This window comes from Nicotiana sylvestris, chromosome 7, assembly GCF_000393655.2.
Source record: "Nicotiana sylvestris chromosome 7, ASM39365v2, whole genome shotgun sequence".
Lineage (NCBI taxonomy): Eukaryota > Viridiplantae > Streptophyta > Magnoliopsida > Solanales > Solanaceae > Nicotiana > Nicotiana sylvestris.
This window is the reverse complement of record NC_091063.1, coordinates 170,547,184-170,575,156: the sequence shown is the minus strand read 5'-3', so window position 1 is coordinate 170,575,156 and position 27,973 is coordinate 170,547,184. Positions and strand designations below refer to the sequence as shown.

Genomic DNA, 27,973 nt, shown 5'->3' with positions numbered 1-27,973 from the left:
ATTTACTTTTTCTATCCGGTATACATAGGTTATGCACATATTATACATAGATTATACATATATTTTACGGTCGCCGGCTATTTTTAGTTTTAAGCAGTTGGGTGGAAGACACTAGGTTAATTCTTCAAAAAAGAAAATAACACCTTTTAAGCCACCAATTTTGAGCCCAATGAAATATCATTAGATCAGCTCTGTTTCCATTTTATACTTATTGTATATTAGGTCATATAGTTGATATCAAGTTGGCTGTACATGTAAAGAGATCTTACTGCTACCTCTCACTGGCTCAGCTAGATGATAATTTACAGAATGCAATATGAACTCCTAAGCAAAACCTGCTGAAGCCAGTCCAGCAGTTTGACATAAGTTTCGATTTTACATGCTTCTTCAGCACTTCAGCTCTGCGCAGATTGCTCTGCTAGTAGGGGAAAGAACTGCAAACCTTTGTCACATGAAACTCCGCCAGGACTGATGCAATAGCGCCCGACTTGTCAAGAAGCTTATCTGGATAACCGGGTGGGTGGTGTTCACATCTTTCAACAAGTCCATTCATTCTTCAACAGCTACTTCTTGGTCTTTGTCTACTAGTGCATAGACCACTGCCGTTCTGCTAGGTGCATACACCATAAAGGAACTAGGACGGTCATCATACCACCCTTCCTGCATAGACAAAATTGAATTTTTTATAGAAATTTCATTCTGAAAGAAAATTAAATAACACAGGCTGAGATTAATAATGGAGGGAGATTTTAACTTACGAAGGTGAAATATTCGGCATTGTGATCTATTCTTCCAAAGCCACCAAAAAGTGGATCATCTGAGTCCAAGACAACCTGGAAGTGCACCATTTGAGTTAAATCGCGTCAAAAGAAAATCAATTGAATTCATAGACCGCATCAAGAAGGCGATAGAAGAAATTAAGACAGCATTCCGGAATCTTTAAATTCTTAGAAATCACCTATTTTAAGGATTTCCAAAAGATACCTCAATTGTGGGATACCAGGATGTCCTACTCTTTATCAAATACAGGAAATGGACCAACTCCAAATTAGAGCATGAGTTCGCCACTAGAGAGTTTCTTCAAGAAATTCTTAGTTTCCAATAAAGTACCTTTTTTGAATTGAATCTAACACATCCTCACATTTGCATCTATAAAATCAACTATCTAACAAAACCTCATATCGTTCTACCACTTGAAAGTGAATACATTGAGGTGTCAATTCTTGAATAATCACTTGATCATCTTACAAATTGGCTAATGCAAGCAAAGGTATGGGAAGAGCTAAACTAATGGTCAAAGAATACCAGCATTCAGATTTTGCATTTCATATTCATCTACAGTACTGAAAAGAACTGAAGTCTAAAAGAGCTTTCGCTCAGATCACCCACATCAGTTTACTGTCAAATATGTTTACCAGTGAAGAGGAAAGAAATATGAACCATTGGGATCACGACGGGGAACAATGACGATACATTAGTGAAAAGAAACTTTTTTGATTATGCATTACAATTGTCAAATAAATCGGTTGCATTACTTATACAAAACTGATGGCCTCCATTTGAAAGGAAAGAATGAGTAAATATACTATCGAAGAAGACAAGTTTCAACTCAGCATACCTTGTATTTTCCAGGCTTCAGGCAGCCTATGCGATAGTCCGAATAACTATTTGTCCAGTGAAAATTAAAGACGAAAACAAGGTCACCTCTTTCAAATACAATCATCCTATCTCCTTCATCCTTTCGTGATATGTACTGGTGTTCTGATGTCATAAACTGCCAGAAAGAGTAGATAAAATTTCGTCCATTACACAGAAGTATAAAAAATGAACACATTATGAACCAATAAAGTAAATACGCACGACCACTGAAGAGAATAAAGCTACACGACATACTATTATCATGCTTGTTTTCTAAAGAAGACTGCCAAGAGCAGCCTAAAAATAACTTGACTGTTCCATATGTTCTCTTTTTCCATGATTTTCCATTAGAATTTGCAACACATGTCATTATCAAGTTTTAAAGTCGGCTGAAAGATGTTTTGACAACCTAGGGACAACAGATATGAGCAGGAACATTTTAAAAGAAAAAGATGATTGAGCCTTAGGGGACTAGGATGTCTGAAAATGACACTGGAAGCCTGGAACCGTCAGCAAAAGAAGAAACATTGGACTCAACATGCTCTAAGGGCGCAGTAAGATTTAATAGACAATACCAAGGTTGAGAGAGTTAACGAGAAGTTTCAAAACTCTAGAGAAGATTGTTAAGATAATCATCATTCTATTTGTTCTTTCGAAAGATCCATGAGCAACCTGCACTTGATAAATGGTGAAAGAAATACATAAATGCACTGTGAGCTGGATTTCCATACAAACAAAGTGCAAACTATACTGGTACAGCCAAGGTATCTCTAAACCTTTGTTTTGAAACTAGGTGATGGGCCTATGGAAGGATATAATGCTCATATTCTTATTGTTTTAATGATAGTTTTCGCTATGTTTGCCTAATTGCGGGAATTGGAGATAAAAATGTGTCTATCTGTGATAGTATTGCATGTCACAAATGATAATGCATAGTTAAGCATTTATTTGACACTTTAATTGTGGTTTCTTGGTGATTTGACTGCACTATGACAATATCCTTCAAGGTTTCGAAGGATGTTCACGCAAGAAGGGGGAGGGGGGAGCTGGAAGGCCAAGAGAGTCACAAATTGAGCAAGATAAGAAGAAGACAGAAGACTGCGAGCAAACATCGAAGGTGTTAACTGAAATATGCAAAAGGATCTGAGAGTGTAGTGCCTAGGTTCCCTGGAGCATGCTAGAAAATTCAGTAGAGGCTAGAGCCTCAGTGCTGAATCGCATTTTCATATTTACAGTTATGCTACTCCATGCCATCTATAAGGAATTTTGACAATCTGGGCAAAGGCAACAGAAATTCAAGGCAAGAAAGGTCTCCAACCAAGTTTCTTCTGGTTCTTCTTAATTCCATCATTATAATTGAGAAGTGCATAGATATTCCTATACACGGGCTAAATTTTTCATTCTAAGATTGTGATGAAACCCATGTATTTTAATTTATTTGTATTCTTCTTCTTGTGTTTGATGGATGTTGAGTTATTTGTCAAATCTTGTGCTTGTCTGTCAATATGTTTGTCCACATTGGTTGATAGATTGGGTTGCTGTCTCCTTATATGTCCTTGAATAATCTTCACCTCATGAGCTAGTTTTTGTGGTTGAGTTAGTTGCAATTTCCATTTTTTACATTCTTCTTTATTACCTAGTTTCCAGAAAAGCGGTAAACTCCCATAATGGAATCACAAAACCTATTTGCAATGAATCCACAATACGTAGTCAAACCCCCCAAGGCTTCCCTGTGAAGACTGTTATGTGTGTGGGGGGGGGAGGGGGGGGGGTTACCTGTGTTAATTAACTTGGTACAGAAAGATAAGTGAAATTCTATTCTTTTTAAAAGGACTACCAAAGTGAGAGTGGTGAAATTTACTAGCCAAGTTCTAATAGTGAAACTAAAGTAAAAAGCTTCCTGTATCTGTCAGATCGAGGAAGCATGACATGTCCATTCAACAAATTTCGCATAACCTATAGGGGTCATTTGGTTTGAGTATAGTAAGCATTAATCCCAGCATAAAATCTTGCATAAGATAATATGATGTTTGGTTGAGGTATATAATTAATCTCATTATAAAATTCCGCATAAGATAATATAATGTTTGGTTGGTGATACTAAATAATGCCCAGGAATCTATGTATTATTTTATAAGAGATAGAATGTGGAATAAGAATACGTGTATTAATAATGCAGTCTTTCCTTAGCCGATGGTCTTTCGGAAACAACCTCTCTGCCTTCTTGAAGGTAGAGTTAAGGTCTGCGTACATACTACCCTCCCCAGACCCCACTTGTGGGATTACACTGGGTTTGTTGTTGCTGTAATAATAATGCAGAGATTAAACTATTTAAAGGCATAAATGCCCTTTTAGAGTAATTAATTCCTGTATAACATTTTCTTAAGTATTAACCACGCATAACAATGCATTCATTATTAATCACCCGTACAACAATCCTTTCATTATTAATCACCACATAAACAGTACCTAGATTACTATCCATGCATTACTAATCCATGCATAACTTACTTCTAAACCAAATGGCCTTAATTTCTTATGCCAAAACTAGTCTATACATAGATTTTTTTGTAAATACATCTTAAAAGAAATTAGATGCTCATTAACTGACAAGCACTTGCTGTATTGACATGGTTCTTTGGGTAGTTTAGGATTTATATATCCGTGTAGAGGCAACAAAGTAGTTCACCATTTACAGAGAGCACAGAACCATCACCCCAAGACTGTACCCTACTTGTATCTAAGTAAAAGACACAACACTGATTGAGTATGAGATGCTTCAGTTCAGTGATTTTGTGCCACTTCCTTGAATGAATAAAAGTCATACTATCCTCATGCACATGAACAAAGGGATGATTCACTTTATATTGATTTTCTTATCCTTTCCTAATTATATTTTAACTGTTAGTAGGTCTTAGAGTTTCTCTAAAGACACAATAATTGCACTGGATCACGCAGCACAAGAAACGTGATGATGTGAGACCAACCTTTGGCTAGCCTTTATGTTTCTCTTACCATCATCTTCTCTTTTCGTCTTGTTTATGTTCTGAGTTCTGACTGTTCCACCAGTGTGAGATGAAAAGACAGCTGATTACAGATCTTTATTTAAAAAAAAAAAAAAATTCACCACAAATCTTGGCAGTTAACTCATGTTATTTTGTTTGGTTCATTAGCTTCCAACTGCTTGTCCTTGTGTGCTACAAAAGCAAACTACTCTTTATGCTTTTCTCTCATCAGACCTTCAGAACTGAAAGACCACAAATTGTTTCTCCCAGAAGACAGCGAACAAAGAATTGCCTACTTCATCTCCTCACACCAATTTCCACCACCAAACACCAAAAAGAACTATTAGCTCAATAATCCAAGCTACAATTAAGGATTAGGAATTTTATAACCTTCGAATTTTGGAGTGACTGTTTAACCTAATAACTATTTATTGCTGGTTAAGTCTTTGGTAAATAGGGTACTTTTTATCTCTTTCAAAAATTTGCTACAAGTTTGAAACTTTAACTACATTTTCCCATGATATATCTATAAGACTACCATAACCAGAAACTAATTCTCATGAATCAGCAAAGTAAATGACTGGATCCCAGTTTCGCCTGGTTGTTCAAAGGATGATAAATGATTACTGATTATGGACAAGAATTTTCAGCAAACTGTATTTAGCCAGATAGTAAAAGACACTACATGAATATGCTTATCACATAGATCTGAGACTATGTTTTACAAGACCTTAATGAAGTTAATCAAACAAATGAAGAACTACTGGCATGGGAAATCAAGAAGCACTAAACTGAGAAAGCGGCATAATATAAACTCATACCTCATATCTCTCTTCAAGATGCTGCATGGCCTGGTCAAATTCTTGCAACCCATGGTATCTTAAATAATCGGCATCTCCCTGAATATCCAGCAAGGATAAGCACTCACAAATTAAGACTGAAAAAAAGCTAAATAGGAACTTGGAATAATGCCAAGAAAAAGTTAGTAGAAGTATATTGGTCCTTATCCTTCTCTTTTACCAAAATAGAAAAAGCTGATGGGAATCCTGTATGTGATCCCACTTTTTGTGATCTTTTCTTTTACGTGTTAGCTAGACAATGGAATGACCCTTATCCTATCTCTTTTTTTTGTTATGTCCATGCAAAACGACAAGAGTATGAAGTATTTGGGGAAAATTTTTTACTCTACATGAAACATAAATGTCAATGTATATTTACACTAATGACAGAACTCATAAAAGCCACAGTTTGCGTGTCAGAAAAGGATGATTCTGTAAACTGTACACAAGACCTGACTTACCTTTAAGGAGATAAAAGAGGTCATCATAGTTCACAAAGCAACCAAGTCAGAGTTTCAATTGATAAATGTAACATGTCCATTCACTATAAGCATAGACAACATTATTTATGTTGAGTTATTGTCTATCTAAGTGAATTATCTTTTGGTTATACTCTCTTTATCCCACAAAATTTTTAGCTAGCAGCTCTATTAAGTAATTTGATTATTCACCCTTGCTCAGCGTAAAGACAACCTCAAAACATTAATCTCTCCATTCCATTCCATTTAGTACGACATTGTTACTATATAGGGAACCAAGGAGTGTTTTCTTTGACCATGCATTTGTAAGAAAATATGATTTACGGTATGTTTATATAATTAGTAAATATGTCGATATTTCAAAATAATTAAGAAATAAACATCCAAATTCACCCCGAAAATTAAATATTTTGATCCTCGTACTCTAAACCCCATCATTCCCTTTGGGAACAGAGGGAGTATTTGCATCAGCGCCACATCAATGCACCAAGAAGCTAGAATGGTAAAGCATACAACCTGGATAAGAAATAATGCAAGGGCTAACCAGATCAAATCTCCGTCTGCATTTATCATAACTGAAATTGTTTCCGGGAATCACTTGTCCATCAGGGAGGTGTTGTTCAGCCCTAGGGAAATCAATCCACTCTGGAAAATATAAGTGAATGTATTAATGTTCAATAAAGAATACCAGGAAAGAAAATAGTACAAGATCAAAAGCAGCCTAGCAAAGAATTAAAGCCAAGGAACAAAAATGTTAGCAATCTATACCAGGGTGGCCAAATTCATTTCCCATGAAATTTAGGTATCCTTCTCCTCCTAATCCCATAGTTATAAGCCTGATCATCTTGTGCAACGCAATCCCACGATCTATTAATGGTGTTGACGGTCTATCCAGAGCCATAAAATCATACATATCCTGAAAAGGATAGTTGCATTTGGGGGGGGGGGGCATTACATGAGAACTTGATAAACTAAATCAAGAAAAACACAGCTCTAGCCCTTGAAGACGTAATTTTGGGGCGTTATATAGACTCATAGTTGACATAATTGCGTGTTAACAACTCCATTCTGTTGTAATGCTTAAAGGACAGGGGATACTCATGCTCACTCATTACTATTAAAGAGATAAAAAGGGTAATCATCAAAATACACAGAAAATATCCAGCTTATACAGAACATGACGGTGCTTTTTTAAAAGGGAGAAAGTAGTAGATTCATGTATGAATACATCCTTCAGAGAAAATTTACTTCAGAAATGAAGCTGATAGTTTTGTGAAATTATAGAATATCTAATAGAACTGGTGGAACAGCCTCTCTACCTTTCCAAGCTTGGGGTAAGGTCGTTCTAATAAAACTGGTGGGTGAAAGAATGCAGACTTCTCCCTCAAATAAATGGATGAGTTAATAATGCAAAACTAAAGTTCTCCTTCAAGTGGCATGCCCAATCTTAAGTTTCAATTTGATTGCTGAGAAAAGACAGAAAAAGTATATATAACCTTGTCCATCAACCAGAATGCTATAGTTTTATCACCAACTAGAGCTTGATCATGACTTTCCGCATATGAAACACACTTTTCCGACCATCTTCTATTTGTCAGTGTATGAACAATATCACCCACTCTCCAATCCTCATCCCTTTTCCTGTAACAAACAGTGTTAGAAAAAAAAAAGAGTTTTCTAGATCAGCGACTTGCACATAGAGAAAAATATGAACTGCTGGAAATTAACTGAAGTCAAAATACAAAATATTAAGGAGCATATCCTGAGAGCAAGCGAGTGTTTTGTATTCTGGATAGAGAAAGCATATAGTCAAACAAGTAGTAGACACGCATTGCAACCCAGCGTAATAGCATCAACACTGAGATCATTTGCTTATAGTTGGACAGTCGCAGAATAATCTTTCTGAGTTGTCTCAGAACAAGAGCACATGCATCTTTGCCTCACTTGAGGAGATAGTTCGAAATCAATACTAGTTCACATAACCAAACACTACATCAATCAGACATTGAGAAATTACCAAAACAGTGAAACACTTTCTACGAGATGGCACCATTATTTTTCTTAGGCAAACAGTCCAACCATGGATGCAATCATATACTTGTTTTTCCATTTCTTTCCCCTACACAAGGCTAACATTGCCTTCTACATATACAAGGTAAACAAGCTTCCCCCACTACTCTCCCTTTGTTGAACTTATGCCTCACCCTAGAAAATGGTTCGGATGCTTCTAGATTAGAATAAATTTGAAATGCAAACCAAGAAATTGTAATCAAAAATGGGTTTTGGCTAGTGATTAAAAGGAGATAGGCTGGCTTGATTGCACGAGTCCATGTATCCTGATTATTGTACCATCACCATCAGAACTGCTGCACATTGAAAACAAATAAAAAGGCAAAAGAAGCTAGTGCAGATGGTTTTCACCTGGAAAGCATCCTATTGGCTCTTTGAGTGATTCAGATTACTGCTTACTAAGAATCTTATCTTGCAGCATTGATGAGAAAACTTCACGAGTTAACAGAGGGATCCAGTAAAACCTAAAGAGAACATGTAACTACTTTTCTCTAGACCAGTTACTATCCCTCAAAAGGGGCTCTCGAAAAAGGAAAGAAAAATGTACCAACAGCAAACAAGATATGCACTTGTTCAGTGTAGACCACATTAAAATGTTTCAGTGCTTGTGCTTGAGTCGCCTCATCTATTGTGAACTTCAAATTGACAGCATCTACACACTAATTTTATGTTCTCTATTTTTGAAATACTTCTTGTATTCAGTATCTTTCCCATACATTTATCAAATCAATTTACTTCATCAAAATATATATATAATTTCAGGGATAAGCATATGAAGCTTTAGAAACAGCATACTTGAGCAACTCAATCCATTTATCAGCAATTGCCATATGCAGCCGATAGTCAAAGCCAACACCCCCATCTTGAACGGGAATACAAAATGTCGGCATTCCACTAACCTGAAATTAGCAGCAAAAAGAGTAGAGCATTAAGAGGATGATCAGAAGAGTCGCAGCCCATATAGAGTAAAATGTCCTTTCTCTTCACCTTGCAAAATTTGCAATTAGCATAAATATCTGTTTCATAAAAGAGGAACCTTTGAAAATCATACAGTAGTACCAAGGACAAGCACACAGAGTCCTCCATATAAAGAAGAAAACCAAGCAGGTCGGAAAAGTCACCCAACTCCTTAAAAGGACACTACTTATACTATAAACTCTTTTGAGAAGAAATACTTGTCCTTCAAAATCCCTGCATCACCCGATGCCCCAAACACACTAAACAGTTACCATAGCAACACATTTGCCGATATCTTCCCTTCTTTGCTAATATTAAATTTACGGCCGATAAATAATCATCCATTCAGTGTTAGTAACCAGACACATTGCTCGGATTAATCAAATACGCCCAATCATAACTATTTTATATTTGATAAGTTACTTCGTTATAAATAAAGTACAATATCATCACAAACAAGTACTCCCATGCAAGATGCACTATTAATGGAATCACCTTACTGGGCTCTTGAAAGTCTAATAGGCCACTGTCATTTATTTTTTTTCCAATTTTTTTTGATGAAGTAATAGGCCATTGTTATTGTTAAAGACAAATAAAGCATTTCGATGAGGTAGCACACACAATTTAGCCGGTCAAAGGTTTTGTACCCTTGCAAAAAAAAAAGGCTAGGGAGAACCTAATGGAGTTATACACTTAGAAGAAGGAGAAAATAAAGACATATAACAGAGCAGGCCCATAATTAAGTTCCATATATGATAATCAGGAATTAAGAATGTGAAATAGAATTAACAATGAAGTGAGTGTTATCAAGAGAAAAAATTTTTCAAAGAAACCTAGAAAGAGGATTGGCTGTAATATGGAACCAAAGAAAGACAACAACAACGAGGATAAGAAGTTCAAAACTAAGTGCTACCTATTGGTCTTCCGAAAGACAAAATGAACATCCACATCCACTCTATAGGAAACAATGAGGAAAAAAGAATTTATATAATGCATTTTTTAAGGCTGTAGTAAGAGTTGCTACTACCACATGGTGCATCCTTCCATTTTCATGAAGATCATACTCGCTTTTTAGTCAACTTAACATAAGGGGCTTGACCTTAAAAGGAATAGCCAGACCACTAACTTATAAAGGAACTACTTTTGGAGAATATGCTACCTAGACCATTGAAATTTTATCCTCGGCCTACTAACCCGATCTTAACACTGATTGTCCAAGGTATCAATCCCACATAAGTCGCATACATTATGTTGGACTTTTACAACAGGCCGTACAAATACATCCATCATACCCAGTAAGCCATTTAAAGGAAAGAATAGATCCTCAGATAAGAAATACGAGCATATGAAAAGCAGAGACTTCACGTTGGCTTTTGCAGAGCTATCTTCAAATTAGAAATTAAAACAGAAAATGTTTTTAAGAGCAACAAATTTTCAGATAGTTTTTTTATCTTTAGTTATACATTAAAGTCGACAAGGGCAAAATAAGGCTTGACCAACATTAGCAGGAAATAAAGGGCATCAAACATATGTAACAAAACTATTACCCCATTGTCTGAAGAATGAAACTGATCCATCTCAAGATAAAATAATCAGGGAAGGTAAGACAGTTAGCATCATTCCAAGTTTCCAACAGTATTTAATTTGAGATATTGCCACAGGTGATGCTCAAGAATTGAACCCTCTGATGGGGGAAAGTTAAGATGGCCACAGAGGAGATAAGGAGAGGATGATCTGACATGAGGGGATAATAATAAGGTAGAAGTCCATTGGAGAAAAATTAGGAGCAAAGACCTTTCTCTTTTAATTTTATTCTGGAGATCAGAAAAGACTCCAGTCAGCATAATCAGCAGAATAGACTTGTTGTCACTGGAAAATGAACAAGAAATTTCCTTAAACTTTCTATACTGGGTTTCCACTTGCGTTCATTAAGGGAATTTTATACCTATATTAGAGATGGGGAACACTGAAACTTCAGATTTCTCTTTGAACAGGGTTCAGGAAGTCGAGAATTTGGAGAAGCAGTTCGGAGACATTAAAAAATAAACTTTTCTAAGCAGTAGTTTTCTGAAAATTGAACCAGACTCCTCTTAGAACAAAAACTTATATCCCCTGACGTCATAACCAAATTGATTCTCTAAGCTGTTTTTTTAATATTATTGAAACTTTTCATACAAACTTTATAGGTGGTGCTAGCAGATGGTATCCTCCAGCTTGAAGATCCTACCATCAGAAATTCAGCATACTGAGGACTATTTTGATTTTACACACGATCTCAGAGCATTCCAGTCACCATAAGGTCAATATGACAAGTACTTACATCTTCACCAATGGTAATCGCATCTGGGAAAAGCCCGTGAATAAGATCATTGACAAGCATCAAATACACCACAGCATCCACATCAGTCGCGAATCCAAAATATTCATTGTAGTTCCCAGTGAATGCCACCTATAGAAATTAAAATGCATCAGGTAAGTAGTTTAGCAGAATACTGGAGAGACCACCTTGGTAAAACACATGAAGCAGAAAGAAGGAAACTGATATTTCCAAATAGTATGACATTAGCTGTGCGTATAACTACTATAGAGTTCCTGAAGCTAAAAAGAGAATCTCATAAACCTTAATTTTTCATTATATTCTGTAGATATTGGAAAAGTATTTACCAACTCCACCTATGTGAGCCTTGCGAAGTATAGTCAGTCTCAAGCTTGGATGAGGGGGATCACATTAGGTTGAGGTTAGCATAAAAGTAGTTCAACTCTGATTAATCCTTTAAATATTAACCTGAATAGGATGGAACAGATACAGCTGATTCATATAGTCGACTTCAACTAATTTTGGATGAAAGCATATTGAATTGATCGATTCGAAATTGTTGACTAACATGTTCTTCCATACTTTTGCAAATTTGGAAATCATGCAACTCTTCAGCCTGTCTGTTTTATAGTAATCTCATTCGCATAGACACCTTTAATCCATATATAATTCATCTCTTTCAAGAACTTTTTACAAGTAAAAGCAATTCAAAGTTTGCTCAACCCAAAGAGAGGGCAAAAATAATGGAAATTAACTACTCGATGTAAACTACAAAAATTGTACTTCAGCTCCTTAAGAGGTCACTTGCCCTCTTAAGTGAAAACCACCAACAGATTTTCGCTAAACTATTTTTTTTCCTTTTTGCGTCCGGGCCAACTTGCATGCGCCTTAGCTAATTCCATCGGTAACTGCCACCTACCACCAGCACAAGTACCAGATAACTCGGCTCACTAAGGCTTGGGCAGATGAGAAGAAATCACCTAGTGTTTTTTGTCTCCGCTGAGATTTGAACTTGAGACCTCGTCGTTCTTCTCCACTTCATTGACCATTGGACCACACCATTGGGTGCAAGACATTCGCTAAATTATTTTTCCATTTGATTGGACAGATTTATCTTAGACATTCAGGCAGAGAATTAACATGACTTGCAGGCATTTAGCTTATTCAAGGAAAGAAGAGGAACAAATAATGAAGCCGATTTTATACAATGGTAATACCAGGGTAATACTAAATAAAATGAAGAGAAGGTACGAATTCTTCTAGACACTATTAAAATCACAATGCCTTGGCTAATAAATGGCCATGGTACTAAAAAAGGAATTGTTGCAATTAGATGCCTAATTACTTTATGAGTTGCTTACTAGAGTACTAAATAACTGCTGCGCACTCCATAGAATGATACAAAGGTCAACTAGGTTTTTTTCCCCATAATTTGGTAGTTACCAGGCACCTTGTTGTCTAAAAGCTGTCACTTATGATCACAAAATTGAGTATAAAAATTATGTTGGATCAACTTTACCGATAATCCGTGGTGAGTATACATCATTGATGTCACACCATCAAATCTAAATCCATCAAATTTGAACTCATCCAACCACCATCTCGCATTTGAGAGAAGATACCTAAGTACCTATAACAAGAAACATAGTTTCTGTCACACCCATGGACACGAGGCACAAGGTTCTGGTTGACTCATATTTGAAAGGAAGAAAGTACCTCCCAGTGTCCATAGTTAAAGAGGCGGGAATCCCACATCCAATGATAACCACGAGATCCAGAGTGAAAATAACAACTATCAGTTCCATCAAACATGTTCAGCCCATCTAAAGTATTATTTGATGCATGGCTGCAAAAAAGTTGCACGGTTACAGTGAGTTAAGGGCAAAGTAAAGCTTGTCAATAGAAAATAAGTGCCAATAAAAAAAGAATAACTCTTATTACGACCAGATGTAAGAATTAAGCACCATTTCTTTCATTTATGAATTAGACTATAGGAAATGCACCCACGGAAGAGAAAAATTAATGATGGATCCATGGGAATAAAAAATAAAGCCTAATCTGAAAGCTATGCACTTGCATCTTAACCACAAGAACAGAAAACAGACCTCAACATGGAGCGAAACAATGTTTTTTAGGCATCGAGTAGCATAATGCATCTGGCAGAAAAGATTATGTGCGATTAATGTTTCTTAATGAATATTTCCCCACCTACAGAAAAATAAGGAGAATATCTCCACACCTCTCCTTGGTTATCCTTATGAGTGCAGCAACGTTCATCATATGTAGACAGGAAAACTAATCCACATAATTAGAAGCTACAGCATTTTATAATTCATCAATTCCAAAAGGCAAATTTTTAGGCATTTTTATGGTAAGTGTCCAACATCCCCACCATCAGATTGACTAGTTCTTCACAAGGAAAACTATATGTCAACAATCAAAAACATGAAATGACAAAAAGACTTGATCCATAGATTCACTAAACACAGTTGCAATACCTGTGAACAATGTCCATGAGAACAACAATTCCTAGCTCATGAGCTTTATCAATCAAAGACTTAAGGTCATCAGGCGTCCCAAAACGGCTGCTTGGTGCAAAAAAATTTGTGACATGATAACTGAGACAAAGAAGGATAACGAGTTGCATTAGAAATACTAAAGTAGTCAGTTAAAACAGTTACTGACACCAGTTGACTAGATGAGAAACTGAGACGACTTGCTGAAGATATAGAGTAACCAGGGAAACAAATGCAAACATAAAAACTAGAATTACCCAAAACTAGCATAATAAGAATGCTCTTGAATAGCCATAATTTGCACAGCGTTGTATCCAAGTTTTTTTATGCGAGGAAGAACTTCATCTCTAAAATTCACGTATGAGTTAATTTTAGGCTCCTGCATCACAAATCATCTGTAGGGTCAGAGAATAACAACATAAACTCAATAGTTCAGACAAATAGCAAAACTTAAGGAGACTGAGATAAGAAATAACTAAAAGCTTCTTGAAAATGAATATAGCATTTAACTACGGTCCTAGTAGCTTGGGAGAAAATGGAATAGAAAAAGGGGTAAATATTTTATCTTATTTCTTTTTTGATAAAGACAAAGGGCCCAAATATTCACATCTCTGATGCATCACATTTTACAGCTACGATATATATGCACGGGGAATCAGTTCTTGCTATCATACCATCCATATACAAAAGTATCACAAAAATGAAGAAATCCATATAAACAGCTGGAAACACTCAAAAAATCTTGGCACAGTAAAAAGGTATCTGGTACTTTTTTTCTTCTATAGTTCTCGAAAACTAGGTCATATAAACAGAGAATAGTAATAGTAAAGTAAAAGAGCCAAAAATACACAAGTGTTCGCACTTGACAAATTCTCAGTCTGCCTATCCTGCCGTGCTTTTATGTGGAAGATGATTACTTGGTAAAGAACAATATCGACATGTGAAAAGGGGCCTTCAGATGTCATTTCTAGAACAGCAAGAAAAGAATTAACCTCTGGTTCATAAAGTTAACATCCAGAACACCACACGGCAAAACCTTAATCAACCAGCAATCACTTCAGTTCGAATTTCAACAGCCACTTTAGAGAAATAGCAACTCTGATGACTAAATGTTCACATATACGGTAGTCATGACAGGTCCAACATGAAATGAAATAACAAAAATCAGATTCATAAATTATAAAATTACATGAAAGAGGAGGGATGCACACCGGACTACTCATTCCGATATGAGATTCGTATATTCTCAGTGACTTTGGTTTCTTTGGCCGTGGATGTTGGAATACATACTTCTCCTACAAGGAATTGAAAACGAATCATAACATGAAAACAAATGACAGAAACAAAATAGAGTTTGTGAGGATGCAGAAATTAGCAAGGGAATACAAGCACCTACGTAGGAAAGAAAAGGACAACTTCTAGCTCACAGACTGCTGTGCAAGACACTACTAAATAAGCTAATCAACAAATCAACTGGACAAATATACCGGAGAACATGAAAAAGAAGAGTTCGTAGAAGACTATTAATGTATGCTTGCAAGGGACTAGCTCAAATCCATACATTAACATGTCAGCATATTTTGTAGCTTTTTCATTGAAACTCTATGCCACACAAATCCCTAACTTATCAACATATTCTTTTTTCTTTTTTTATGACGACTATTCCACCGGGTATATCTCCCACCAGTACTAAGTGACTATTCCGCCAACTTATCACTTAGTTTATTGCTAAATAAATATGAGATCAAGCTAATCTTAGGAAAGAGATCACTCTAATCGCTCAATGATTTCTCGGAAAGAATCTCTTTATATGAAAGGATTCTGAGTTCTGACAGCAAAGCTGGTCTAGTATTTCTCTAGGTCCAAATATTGCACCTTGAAGCTATAGCTTGAAATGTGTTTTGTAAGGAAGCTGAGGAAATAGTTAAGCCGTTAAGCATATAGTTGTTCAGCGTGAACACGTGAACAAGTGTTGGACCCTCATTTTTGGGCTTGAGGCATGAGTATGTTGTGTGGCTCGTGTCACATTTTGTCTACGATTCCCTTTCATTTAGGCTCGCTATTTTGGGGGTGGAAGGGGAAAGCATATGGCTACAGTATAAAATGCTTATTAAGGTGCATTTGGTTGTAAAGAAATAAGAAAGTTTTCAGCGGACAAAATTTGCTATTAACAGGTTGCAAATCCTAGTGTATCTCAATTGGAAAAACTAGCAAAAAGCCATGAAGACTTCTGGAGCTTATTTTTTTCCCTTATGCACCTGTTAACCATGGTTTAGAGCCTTCTTCTCTTAAACTCAGATAATTGATGCTCAATAAAGTTCCATATTCAAATAATTTATATGTTTCTAATACAGCTCGATTGTAAAACCTTATCTACTGTAGCGTTTTGGTGCAAACTGGTCGTTGCACATGATTAAATGCAATGCTAGACACAATAGAGGATTTGCACAATTGTAGCTACACTTGTTGCACTGGCTTAATGCAAGTATTTATAAAATATCATATTACTTATAATTTAAAAAAAAAGAACATTATAAAAGGGGATAGCATACTCCTTAAGTAATTCGATCATCTAGTATTTCTATTTTTTTTTTAGTAGCAATCTTTATTTATTTCCAGTAAAACCCATTTAGCCATTTCAATTACTATCCAAACAAAAGAATAATGCCAAACTTAAATGCAGCCACATGTGAATTTTCCAGTATGGGTTTTCACATATGAGTTCAAACTAATAAAGATTTTCCATTCCATTGAGTGTGACCATCTCATTTAAAAGCTTAAGCTATTATAAAGGGCATCTTTAATTTATTTAATTATGTCTTCAACATGCCCCTTCATGTGTGGGTCTAATTCTTTTTCATGTGCCAAGTACGAGGAAATTTTTCCTGATAATGAGTGGCGGTGAGACTCAAACCCAGGACCTCTACCTACTCTGCTACCATGTGGGAGTGTGTGAAAAACTCATCTAAAAGCTAAAGTTGTTCGAGATAGACACCTTAATTTATTTAATCATGTCTTTACCACATTCCTTTGTATGATGAACCAAATACAAGTCCATATACTGGGCAATTAGCAACAACAGAGAAAAGAGTGTAACCTCTTCGGGTGGATCATAGTATATTCCATTGTATGGAATTTCACCAGGAGGCTGTACAGAGAACTTGATCCAAGCAGGAATGGAATCCTTAACACCTGATGGAGTGTCCATACGTATCTACATTTTCAGTATATTAGAGTAATATTAGTAAATAGTGGCATAGAACCACAAGGATCAGACATAGACGATAAACTATGATTATATTATGAAACAAGCACAGTGAAAATATATGTTATATACATTATGGAGATGATGAATTACAATTAAATACTCTGACCTAGAACATTAGATCAAACTTAGAAAATCAAATAATGATATTCATTGTTACTAATCTTGAATTGAATAATTAAGAAATTGAATCAGGGAAACAACTTTTGAAAGCTCATTCATGGATGAATATTTATATTGTTTCTTTTTGGAAGAGGTGGGTTGGGGTGTCTGTGTGCTGAAAGAGAGAGCAAGAGGGGAGACAAGAGACACTATAAACTTTGTTAAAACATATCTCCTTGAAAGAGTTTGCAGCCAGCACTTATCAGGCTTAGAAGTGAATAGACCTATATAACTAAAAAGAATCTTGAACATTCTTTGACACAAGTATTTTAACTGAAAGGTGGAAAACAGTAGTATCGACAGCCAATGGATAAAATACCCAAAAGTCAATCAGAGCACTGTAGAAAATGAACATACCTTCACTCTGGACCCATGAGGAATTGCAGGAGAGCCATCCACATTATTTGGCAAAAAAATTTCCCAGACACCAAATTCGTTCTGCTTATAGATCATGAATTAGTTTTATGCAACATTCCATCACTGCATAGAGCTTAACATTGTAACATGCAAAGCATAACATGTCTTTATAAGATGGTAAGAGAATACTAAGAGCTTCAATCAACATGTTAACCACCATCATCCTAGATCAAAACAGCAGTACTATGCAGATTACTCTTGTGATATTGTCTCTATACTTCTTCACTACTCGTACAATTAGATATTATATAAAAGTGAATGCAAATAGATGATCCTTCTACATATCCTTCATTGTTAACATATTAATTACAGAAGATGACCGTAACAGTGAAACTCTCTATAACACCCACCTCCCCTCCCCCCCCCCCCCGCCCCAAGGGGCAAAAAGGAGAAAAGAGAAGAGAAAGACAATGGAAGCTAGTGAAGATGCGACTCGTCTACTATAGCAGTGGAAACTTGTATAATATCTGTGGAATATGATCCATAAAAATTCAGGGAAGTAGTTGGATAATGCCTGAAGAATTTTTGGGAAACTGGAAAATAAATGAAAGAAGGAATAAAGACAATGCTTGGACAGAAATTCCTCAAGTGATGGTTCTGTCAATTCGGAAAGAAGAGAATAGAAGATCTCTTGAGCAAGTGGAACTTTTTCCTTTTTTTGACAAGTACAAGTGGGACTTTCTTTTGTTCCAAACAGAACGTATGATGTTCTCTTAGAGTACTTCAGGAGTACTCAAAAGATGCAACTTGTATAGGTGATAGGATGTCTTCGGCAGAGAGCAATAATTTTTGTATAGCTCCTCTTTGACCTGTACATTGTCTATTATCCAGTTGATCCCTTTTGTGCAATGAACTGAAAAAGAAGGAATTTTGTTGCATGCTCGTAGAAGTAAAGCAGAATTCTGAAAGACTCGGAAAAATCTCAAGAACAACACCAGATCTTGAATTCATTTTATCAGATCAATGGAACATCTGACGGAATAATTAGACTTCTTTTCTTTTTTTGATAAGTAACCAGACATAGAAAGCACTATTCTCACCAAATACCAATTTAAAGTGTGTCGTCATTTTCAGACTTACTATCAAGGAACTAACGAAATATGAGCCTTACCAGAAAGAAGTCAAGAAACAGTTACTTTGAAATCTTAAGAAATCCATATTTTCTTGCAAAGACTCCCTTGTAACATGCAAATTTGAAAAGGGGATCACGTGCCAATATAACTCGATCAACAAAGGGGTAATAGAAAAGGTAAACAGAAATAAGAATACGAGAAATTTGTTAGAAACTGTGAAATGAGTAGCAAAGACAATCAAATGTAAAGAACACAAGGCTCTCAAACAAAAATGGCAACAGAACCACTTGGATATGTACTGTAAGGGATATACCCGAGTCATGACGTCAGCATTTGGGTTCCAATTGTTGAAATCTCCAATGAGGGCAGCCCACTGCAAGGGAAAGGATAGGATATACATGCAATTTAGACTTTCACAAAACGATATTATCATATCTTAAACAAAATGCAGAAGTTGGTATAAAAACTGATGGGCATATAAGGAGATCACCAATGACTTTACACTTTATTTCACATTAATGATCTCTCATTTCACCGTATACTGCACTTGAACCTTATTTCTTTAGTAATCAGTTTACACAAAACGTCAGAATTTGCAGCTTTGGCAGAAAAATGTTCTGCCATACATCCAGCAATATCGTGTTGCTGAAGGGATTCTCCTTTCTTTTAGAAGGCTCCTTAATGTAAAATCAGCGTACTGAACTCATCGGACTTGGTAAAAATCAAGAAACAGCATTTTATGCTGATAAAAGCACACTCTAACCAAAAGAGAAACACTTGGTTTGCTGTTTGTTATAGGTACCCATACTGGCATAAGACAAGCCAGGTCAAAATATATCATGGTCGTGTTCCTCAAGACAAATTTGTACGTAGTTGGCAGATCTTGAGTCAGTGTAGTCCTAGGAATCCTGGGAGCTAATTCTTACATGCCAAAATAGATCTTTTACTTGCTAGTGGGCAGTGGCAGAAGAAAGATGATTCACTAATTATTTTGGGATACAGAAGTTTGCAACCTGGAGTATTCTAAAATAGTTTCTCAGTTCTTGATCTTTATTCTGAAAAGATGACTTAATATATGTCCATTGTCACTCCATCCTCCAAGTGACCATCACATTGGACCAGAATAAGTCTTACAGACTAGGTTAATGGCTCACCAAGTAGATGGGGGAAAAAAATGGCTCACCAAGTCGAGGCCTAGATCAAGCTTGAAGAGGTAGCGAGTAATGCTATCAAGAAACAAAGCCTAACTTTAATAAGTTAAGCCAAAGGACTCTTTATCATCGTTTTTAGGTCAGAACTCCATCCAGGGTGAAGGCCATAATCTGTGCAAATGACAGAAACTGTGGAGCAATTACAATATTCTAAACTATCAGACAAGAAACATCTTTAGGTCAGAAGTCCTTAAACATCTTTCTTGAGAATTAAAACATAAATCTTCTCCTTTCTACTTTCTCTTAATTTCTCTCACCTTTTACTTTAAAAAGAAGTGGTTATCAATTTTGCGGTCCTTTTTATCATAGAGAATCCTAAAAAACAAGAAAGGAAACACTGACCTTGGCACCAGGAGCCCACTCCCGATAAGTGATACCTGTAGCACTGGCAACAAAGTTCACAGGCAATCAGTGACTGGTACTTCAGCCCCTCTCAGTAGAGCAAACTTACTAAGGGAAAGAAGGAGCATCTACAGTTAAGGTCAGGCTTACAGATCTGATATAACTTACATATACTCCAAGGAAAAGAAAAACAGAAAGTAAAAACATCTACAATAAAGGGAAAAACAATATCAATGAAGTACATAGATTCTCTTCCAACAATTAGGTGTAACACTAGCTCCAGATGGTTCCTTTTCGTAAACATTAACTTCGGAATGTCACTTTCCCAGAATCACTGCTGCTGTCTGAGACAAATAATTCCAATTCCAATATATACCATGCCTAGATTGCTAGAAACTAGATGATAGCTATTTTTGTAAAGGGCTGAGCATGTCAAGAATTAACCGCTGCTATATACATGTCTTCAAATACAAAATGTAATCTGTTTCTCTTTCTTTTATCTGCAGATATTAAAACCTATAATCACCTTTTCACTCCTCTATAGGTACGATTGTGGGTCAAAGAAGTACCAAGTTAGCGTCAACGAATAACATTATGGCATGAAATTGACAAGGTTTTGCACAAGGCCGGTCTCGAATACCTTCAGAAAGAAAATTAAATAAGATAGAAAGCAGTTATTACCTACGAGTGAAACCCATTTTTTCGTAACCACGAGAAAAAGCTTCCAAACCACCCTCATACTTGTCAATTGCCTCCCTCATTTTCTTGTACTCTGAAAACCTAAAAGGGGACAGCATAGAAAAGAATTCTTTAGATTTTAGCTGGCCATGTCCAGGCGCAGGAAATTCAGAGAAAGATAGCACTGCCACTTGGGGAAGAACGAAGCACATAAATGCTGAGGCATATAGATACACCAAGAGCATAACCATAATTGCATAACCAAAGGCAAATAATGCCTCGAGAGCAAGAACATCCAACAAAGAGAACAATTCATTGAGAAAGAACAAAAATTTTGGAAGTGCATGTGAGCAATCGGCTCTCAGAGTTAGTAAAATTGGAAAGTTGAAGAATAAAACAGAACTGCTGACGAACAGTCCAACCAATACAGAGCATGGTAGACTGCTACTAGAAATTAAACTAGCATGTTGCTGAGCTATGGGCCTATTGCGTCCTTCAAGAATTAGACTTGGGAGACAAAAACGAAGAATTTACAAAGCAAATACTCAAACCTAGGCAGAAGAACAAGCAAACCTAACATAGGACCACGGCCATTGAAAACAAGCATCGATGACAATGACAAAACAGAAAATACTAAGAGCATTCAGATTGAAAAAAAAAATTATGTTTCAAACAATGACTAAAATATTATAAAGCATCTTAATTGGGTAGAAACAAAAACAGTGGCTGGCAATGCCTAAACCAAGCATTAAAAAAATGGGTCAGATGGACCAAACTGTGCATCTTAACTGGTCAATGGTTCCCCAGAAGGCTTCTTCCCCTGTCAATGAGACTTGGGACAAGGTGATCATCTCCCTCTTTGTTCACGCAAGTGGTGGTCACCTATCTCCCGTTTTGTCCATGGCCAAAGGATTAAGGGACTTAAAAATATGCTGAAAGTGGCTGCAGACAGGGGATGGATTAAGGGATTTAATGTGGAGCCAGTAAACCTTCGAATTGCCTCCATTACCCCCATATTTATGCTGATAATACCATAATGCTCTGTGATGCTGTGGAGAGGCAACTGATGCACCTAAGAGTCATTCGTGATGCCTTTGAGGCAGTTCCTGGCCTAAGGATCAATAATGAACAAAAATTTCTCTTCCCAGTCAATAAAGTTCACAGCATACACTCACTGGCTGACCTGATCAAACGCAGAATCGGTGAACTACCCACCATTTACCAGGGAGTTCTCTCAGGGCCAAATATATAGACACAGCAGGGGAATGGAGTTAGACAAGGTGGAGAGGAGGCTGTCAAACTGGAATAGGCACTATCTTTCAATGCGTGGCAGACTAGTATTTATTAATTGAGTCCTAGATAGTCTTCTTCCAACAACACCACTACCTTCCTGTGTCCTAAACGTGTGACAAGCTCAGAAGGCATTCCTATGGGAAAGAAATGCAGAAGCCAAAAAGTACCAGCTACTTAGGTGGGCTAAGTGTAGAAGTGAAAGGAGGACGGTGATCTAGGAGTAAGAAACATGAAGAAGCCTGAAGCTCTTATACAAATGGTATGCAAATGGCTATGCAGGTAAACTTCTCAAGTCTCAACAAGAAGGAATGCTGGAGTAGTGGTTAGCGGAAAGTATGGTTAGTCAACTCAGTGGTGTTTCAACCAGTGAGTGCTCATCTTATGGGGTCTGCCTATGAAAAAACACAAGGAATCATTGGGCTGATTTGTTCAATTGTATAGATGTCAATCTACGCAATGGAAGAAATTAAGGTTTTGACAAGATGCATAACAGAGCCATATTACCCTCAAAGATAAATCCGCAGATCCTATGTCCTGGCAGATAATTTGCAACTAAGTTGCTGAAGAATGTTCAGAAAGATTTCATATATATACACACACAGCAGGACTGCTAAGCAGCAGCATATTGAAGTCTATAATAAAACCTAAATATCATCAACCAGATCATCACAGAAAAAAAAAAAACAGCCTATAGACGATATAATATCATCTCTCAATCTCCCAATCAACGAATGCTGCCTCTAAAATAGGCAAATTACTCAACAAATGAAAACATTTTTACCTGTAATCAAGGTGTTGACGATGGTTTGTCAAAAGGGGGTCTATTTCGTAAATTTTCCGACCAAGTCCAGGTGGAGGAATGCCCCTCTTTCTAACTCTAGCAGATTCATCGATGATCGTCTCTTCAGAAGTATCTAATGTTTTGGACTCCTTCAGTTTACCACCTTCTTCTAGTTGTAGTGATGACACAAAATCCAGCTCTTCAAAATTTCCTTTAAGACCACTTGCTGGCTCGACGTCACCGTTCTCAGCTTTAATCTGGCTAGCATGTTCCATTTCTGAACTATCTACATCAGTTGATGCCTAAAATAGAAAATGTAATAGAACAATTATGATGCAAAGTCACAATATGCATTGTCAGTGGTTCTATTATTCCAAAAAGATTTGTACATTCAATTTAACAAGATTAAAATTATATAGTAAAGAGACATGCTCTAAGGATCTATAGTCGGTGGTTGGAGCAAGATTACTGTTGAAGATAGAAAAGTCTCACTGCTGACAATGTTCTAGGGTTTTCATCATCTTACGAGTGAAGCTTTTAACTTATGTGCAAAAGATGCCACCAAGATTCAAAAACTCACACGTCTAGCCACCGAGACCCAAGCGTCTTCTTCCATCATAGTGGAGTACGAAACTAAAGATATCAAATGAGTCAAAGATCAATTCTAGAGGTACACAAGCTGGAAATTTTATCAATCAAGCATCCAATGAATAGCTTTATCTATCTCCTAATAAACAAGAGGTTGCCTCCAAATTGATTTGAAAAGGAGATTCCAAATTGCTTTATGTATGAGAATTATATAGAGATAAAGGCCCACCATCAAAACAATTAATAGATCAAAACAGTGTTCCAGTAATGAAAAGAGAAAATGACTCTCTTCAGAATTTAAAAAATGAATTTTCTTTTGGGGGGGGGGGGGGTGCTTAATAACATGATTTTGTTTTAATAAGTAAATAACATGATGATATTGTTGAGGCACTAGATACAGATGAGAGATGACACTGAACTTCTGAATTCACTGAAAGGTGTGGGAAACATTCGGAAATATTTGGATGCATGTTAGGCTATTCGGAGAGAGAGTTAATTCATAGCCCCAAAATATTTTTCTTTTTATCCTGTTAGACTATTGCTTTAATTTCTATAAAACGCAGAATTGTCTGAAAGATTTGGGACGAGTTCTATAAAGGTCTTACATGAAGGTTAGTGCTGTTGTAGGTCTTACATGACGGTTAAGTTGAGGAATCACTAGTAAAGAGTAGAATTAAAAGTCTGTGACAGAAAGGCCAGACCGCCACATTTTCTATGTTTATCTAGCAACTAGCAGTGAGATTACAAGTCGAACATTCCCGCCTCAGAGCTTTAATGATCAAAAAAAGCAATGAGATCTCATCCTATGTAGTTACAGAGAGGATGCAAGCAAGATTTTTTCCATCGACAAATTTCTCTGCAATTGCGTTAAACAAGTCGGACATTCCCACCCAAGCTTCTCTAGGGCTGTGTTTCTAGGCAAGCTCTGGTGGCATTCCCTATTGTCTTCTGGAAGTCGCTCCTCCACAAACAAACCTCCTCAAAAGTTGTGCCTTGGCACTTTAAAACCGTGCCTCTCCATTTTACTTGAGCTTCCCATTAATGGTGCTCTATATTCAAATATTCTGTATCCTCTGGTATCTGCTACACGATGCCTTAGTCCCCACTTTATAGTAAAATGCATTTCTCCTGTTACCAAATGGTAATTCCCGCGGCAAAACTAGTTTCACATCCTCCTCTGAAGATGCAGTGCGGCTACGCACGCCCTGCACTAGTATTCGTCGAATAGTGCTCCCTTGTCCAAAAGACATCTATACTGGTTGTACAAGTATGACGGGTCTAATTACCTTCTATCAATTTTAGGACATTTACTGTGGATAGCGCTCATCAGCTCATGTATGGAATGTGAACAATGCCTCTACATATAAAACTTGTATGTATGAATAGTATTATGAGAATGATTTGTATTATTCCTGTGAATGCTGCCCATGCTTACACGGAACCAAACTATTCCCTAGTCCTAGTACCACTTGTAGGGACATGCAATATACCGATAGGGATAACACAACAGAGTGTTTTGATGCCATTTGTTGAACAAAAGACACCCACAGTAAAAAAAAAAAGGGGGAAAATAATGGTAGACATTGAAACTTCCGATTCTCAGAGAAAAAATAATATCAATATCATAGAGAATAACATACACTTACTACTCTTTTATCACAAGTCTTCAAGATTATCACACTCAAAAGAAATACCCTCTTTAGAGACACTCTCAACATGATACTGTCAAAGTAACCACATTCCTCACATACTGTTGTGATACAGACTTTTATACCTTCAGTTGGATTTGACAAAGGAAACAGTCTCTCCTTTTGTGTCTTTATCTTGTTCAAAGTTTGCTCCCTCAATTGATACTTGCGTGAGACAAAATAGGTCACCTATTGGAATAAAGATTTGGAACCCAAAAATATTTTTCCGTAACCTGAGATAAGCATGTGTCTCTTGCAATTATCTAAACAAGACTGTTCAAGAAGCCTTAGTCATTCCAATATTATGGAAAGGATCTCTCTACCAAAATCCCAAACTGATTGTACAACGGGCTTTAAGAGTGGTAGGCTGAGCTGCTATATATCATTTTTTTTACTCCACAAAAGTGATATTATTAACCATGGTTCTAGAGGCACTCTTTGCTTATATGATGCCTAAAACCTCAAATTTGCAGGTAATAGGGGTAGATAACTTTCTACTATTATTTATTGGGAGAACCTAAGGGCACCAAAGCATAATCATGCCTCCCTCTGAACTAAGAGTGCACACAAATTTGTCGCATGAGTTAGCAACGATGCATCAACTGTAGCTAGAAGCCATGCATCTGGCATCTAGAATGCGGAAATATAGAGAAGACTGGTAACACTTTTTTACGACACTGTTCTCATGGGAACAAAATGCAATAACAATTTCATTTAAGCAGACTCAGGACGATATCTATTTAGAAGTGTTTTCCGCAAGAAAATCTGCCACCTCCACCCCCTCCCCCCCCCCCCCACAAAAAAAAAAAGATAAAAACTCTCCTTTCATGCGGTTGGAGATTAATGTAGCATACCAGGGAATTTTCTGGAACTGTATCAGCAACCTCCAATTGTTCAGTTGAGGATGAGGAGCTACCACTCTGGCTGCCAGGAACAAGGACTTTCCCTGATGCTGCAACTGTAGAAGATCGGGATTCGGGCTCGTAAGAAGACTTTTCAGCAAAGATCTTCCCTACATACATATATCAGATTAGTGTTATATCTCCACTATGCTACTTAAATGTCAATTAATCAAGGTTGAAGAGAGCAAAGATTTGTGTGATTAGAAGTGATGCTGCAGAAGCAATAAAAAACGTTTTTTTCTCCAAGCACAATTTTACCAAACTATTTCAACTACACGTTTAGTCTCGGAATCAAACAGGCCCATCTAGCTTAAACTAATGTTAAAAGGATCTCATTCTTCAGTGTGACAATATTCTCATGGTAAATCAAGAAACTTCTATAGTAGAGTCTACAAAAAGTAGAACAGCAATGACATCGCTAAGTAGCTTAGAAGCCCTATTTTCCAGACAAAACCTCAACTTTCACTATTCAATCAACAAATCAACTAAAAAACAAAATTAAAAAATATCTGATCACACAAAAAGGGGAAAAGAAGTATAACCACTGATCATTCTTACAACTTACTTTTTGGAGGAATAAAGATCCCTCCAGAAAAGCAACATACAGAAGGTCCTTTTAAACCCAAAACCGACACTTCAAAAGATTTAGTATTACCTTTAAAAATGTCAAATCAAAATTTTTCATGAATTCATTAATTTGTTTTCTTAGAGAAAATACTTAACAGACTTCAAGAACACCCAATTAGAGAAACAAAAGAAAGAATCAATATTAACTAAACTTTTTCACCAGCAAAATTGTCTAGAAAGGTACAACAGCCCCATTTCTTCAGACAAAAACCTCAGCTTTCACCACTCAATCAACAAATCACGTAAGGAAAAATAAAAAAGAAACTGATCATCCAATTGAAGAGAAAAGGAAAATCTAAGCATTGATTTTTACAACTTATATTTAGGAACAAAAAAAGATCTCGCCATATAGAAATAGAAGGTCTTTTTACACCCAAGCCAAAGTCAGTTATAACTGACCCAAACTTCAAAAAGTTACTACCTTCAGTAATGTCAACCATGAAAATTCATAAATATTTTTTACTTTTTGAGAGTATATACTTTAAAACTTTAGAGAATACCCAATTACAATAAACCAAAGAAAAAACACACACGCACACAGAGAAGAGAAGGAAAACCTAAGCATTGATTCTTACAGCTTATATGTAGGAGCAGAAAAGATCTCACAATAAAAAAATAGGAGGTCCTTTTAAACCCAAGCCAGAGTCAATTATAACTGACCCAAACTTCAAAAAGTTACTACCTTCGGTAATGTCAACCACGAAAAATTCACCAATTACAACAAACCAAAGAAACACAAACACAAACACACATACACACAGAGAGGAAACACAAATACACACATACACACAGACACAGAGGAAGGTAGTACGTGAAACATAGTGCTTTTTCGAGAAGACAGAAACGCTAGGATTCCGCCGATCAGCATTGGAAGTGAAAGCAGGGGATTTGTGAAGCGATGGAACAGTAGGAAAACGAACACCAGAGATTGTGTACACCATTGTTTTCCTTAGGGTTTTGCGAATCTACGAAGTACTATCTTTATTTCATGAGGTGCAATACTACAGATCTGATAATAACTAACTGTCAAAACTGTGCTGAGTTCAAGGCGCCAAGAGAAGCGTGATTACAGAGAGAGAAACAGCTACTGAGTTGAGTGGCGGAGGTTTTATATTTTAGTGAAAC

General features: G+C 36.6%; 1 protein-coding gene across 2 annotated transcripts; it reads right to left on the bottom strand.

Annotated features, from left to right (window-relative positions):
* Positions 1-144: 144 nt before the first annotated feature.
* On the bottom strand, positions 145-27,973 carry LOC104242868 (1,4-alpha-glucan-branching enzyme 2-2, chloroplastic/amyloplastic-like). 2 transcript variants are annotated; one of them, XM_009797982.2, is made up of 22 exons: positions 27,635-27,973; positions 26,174-26,331; positions 23,044-23,345; positions 20,973-21,071; positions 20,292-20,334; positions 19,052-19,111; positions 17,606-17,686; positions 16,919-17,035; positions 15,033-15,116; positions 14,079-14,200; positions 13,804-13,923; positions 13,022-13,151; positions 12,825-12,935; positions 11,309-11,437; positions 8,827-8,930; positions 7,458-7,602; positions 6,730-6,877; positions 6,506-6,606; positions 5,465-5,542; positions 1,619-1,774; positions 759-833; positions 145-660 (listed from the first exon to the last, which is right to left on the bottom strand). In XM_009797982.2, exons 1-22 carry the CDS (start codon positions 27,714-27,716, stop codon positions 550-552), a joined length of 2,556 nt encoding a protein of 851 aa, XP_009796284.1. In that variant the 5' UTR covers positions 27,717-27,973; the 3' UTR covers positions 145-549. The 2 variants fall into 2 exon arrangements, with proteins under 2 accessions (XP_009796284.1, XP_009796283.1); XM_009797981.2 differs by having other exon boundaries at positions 27,660-27,973.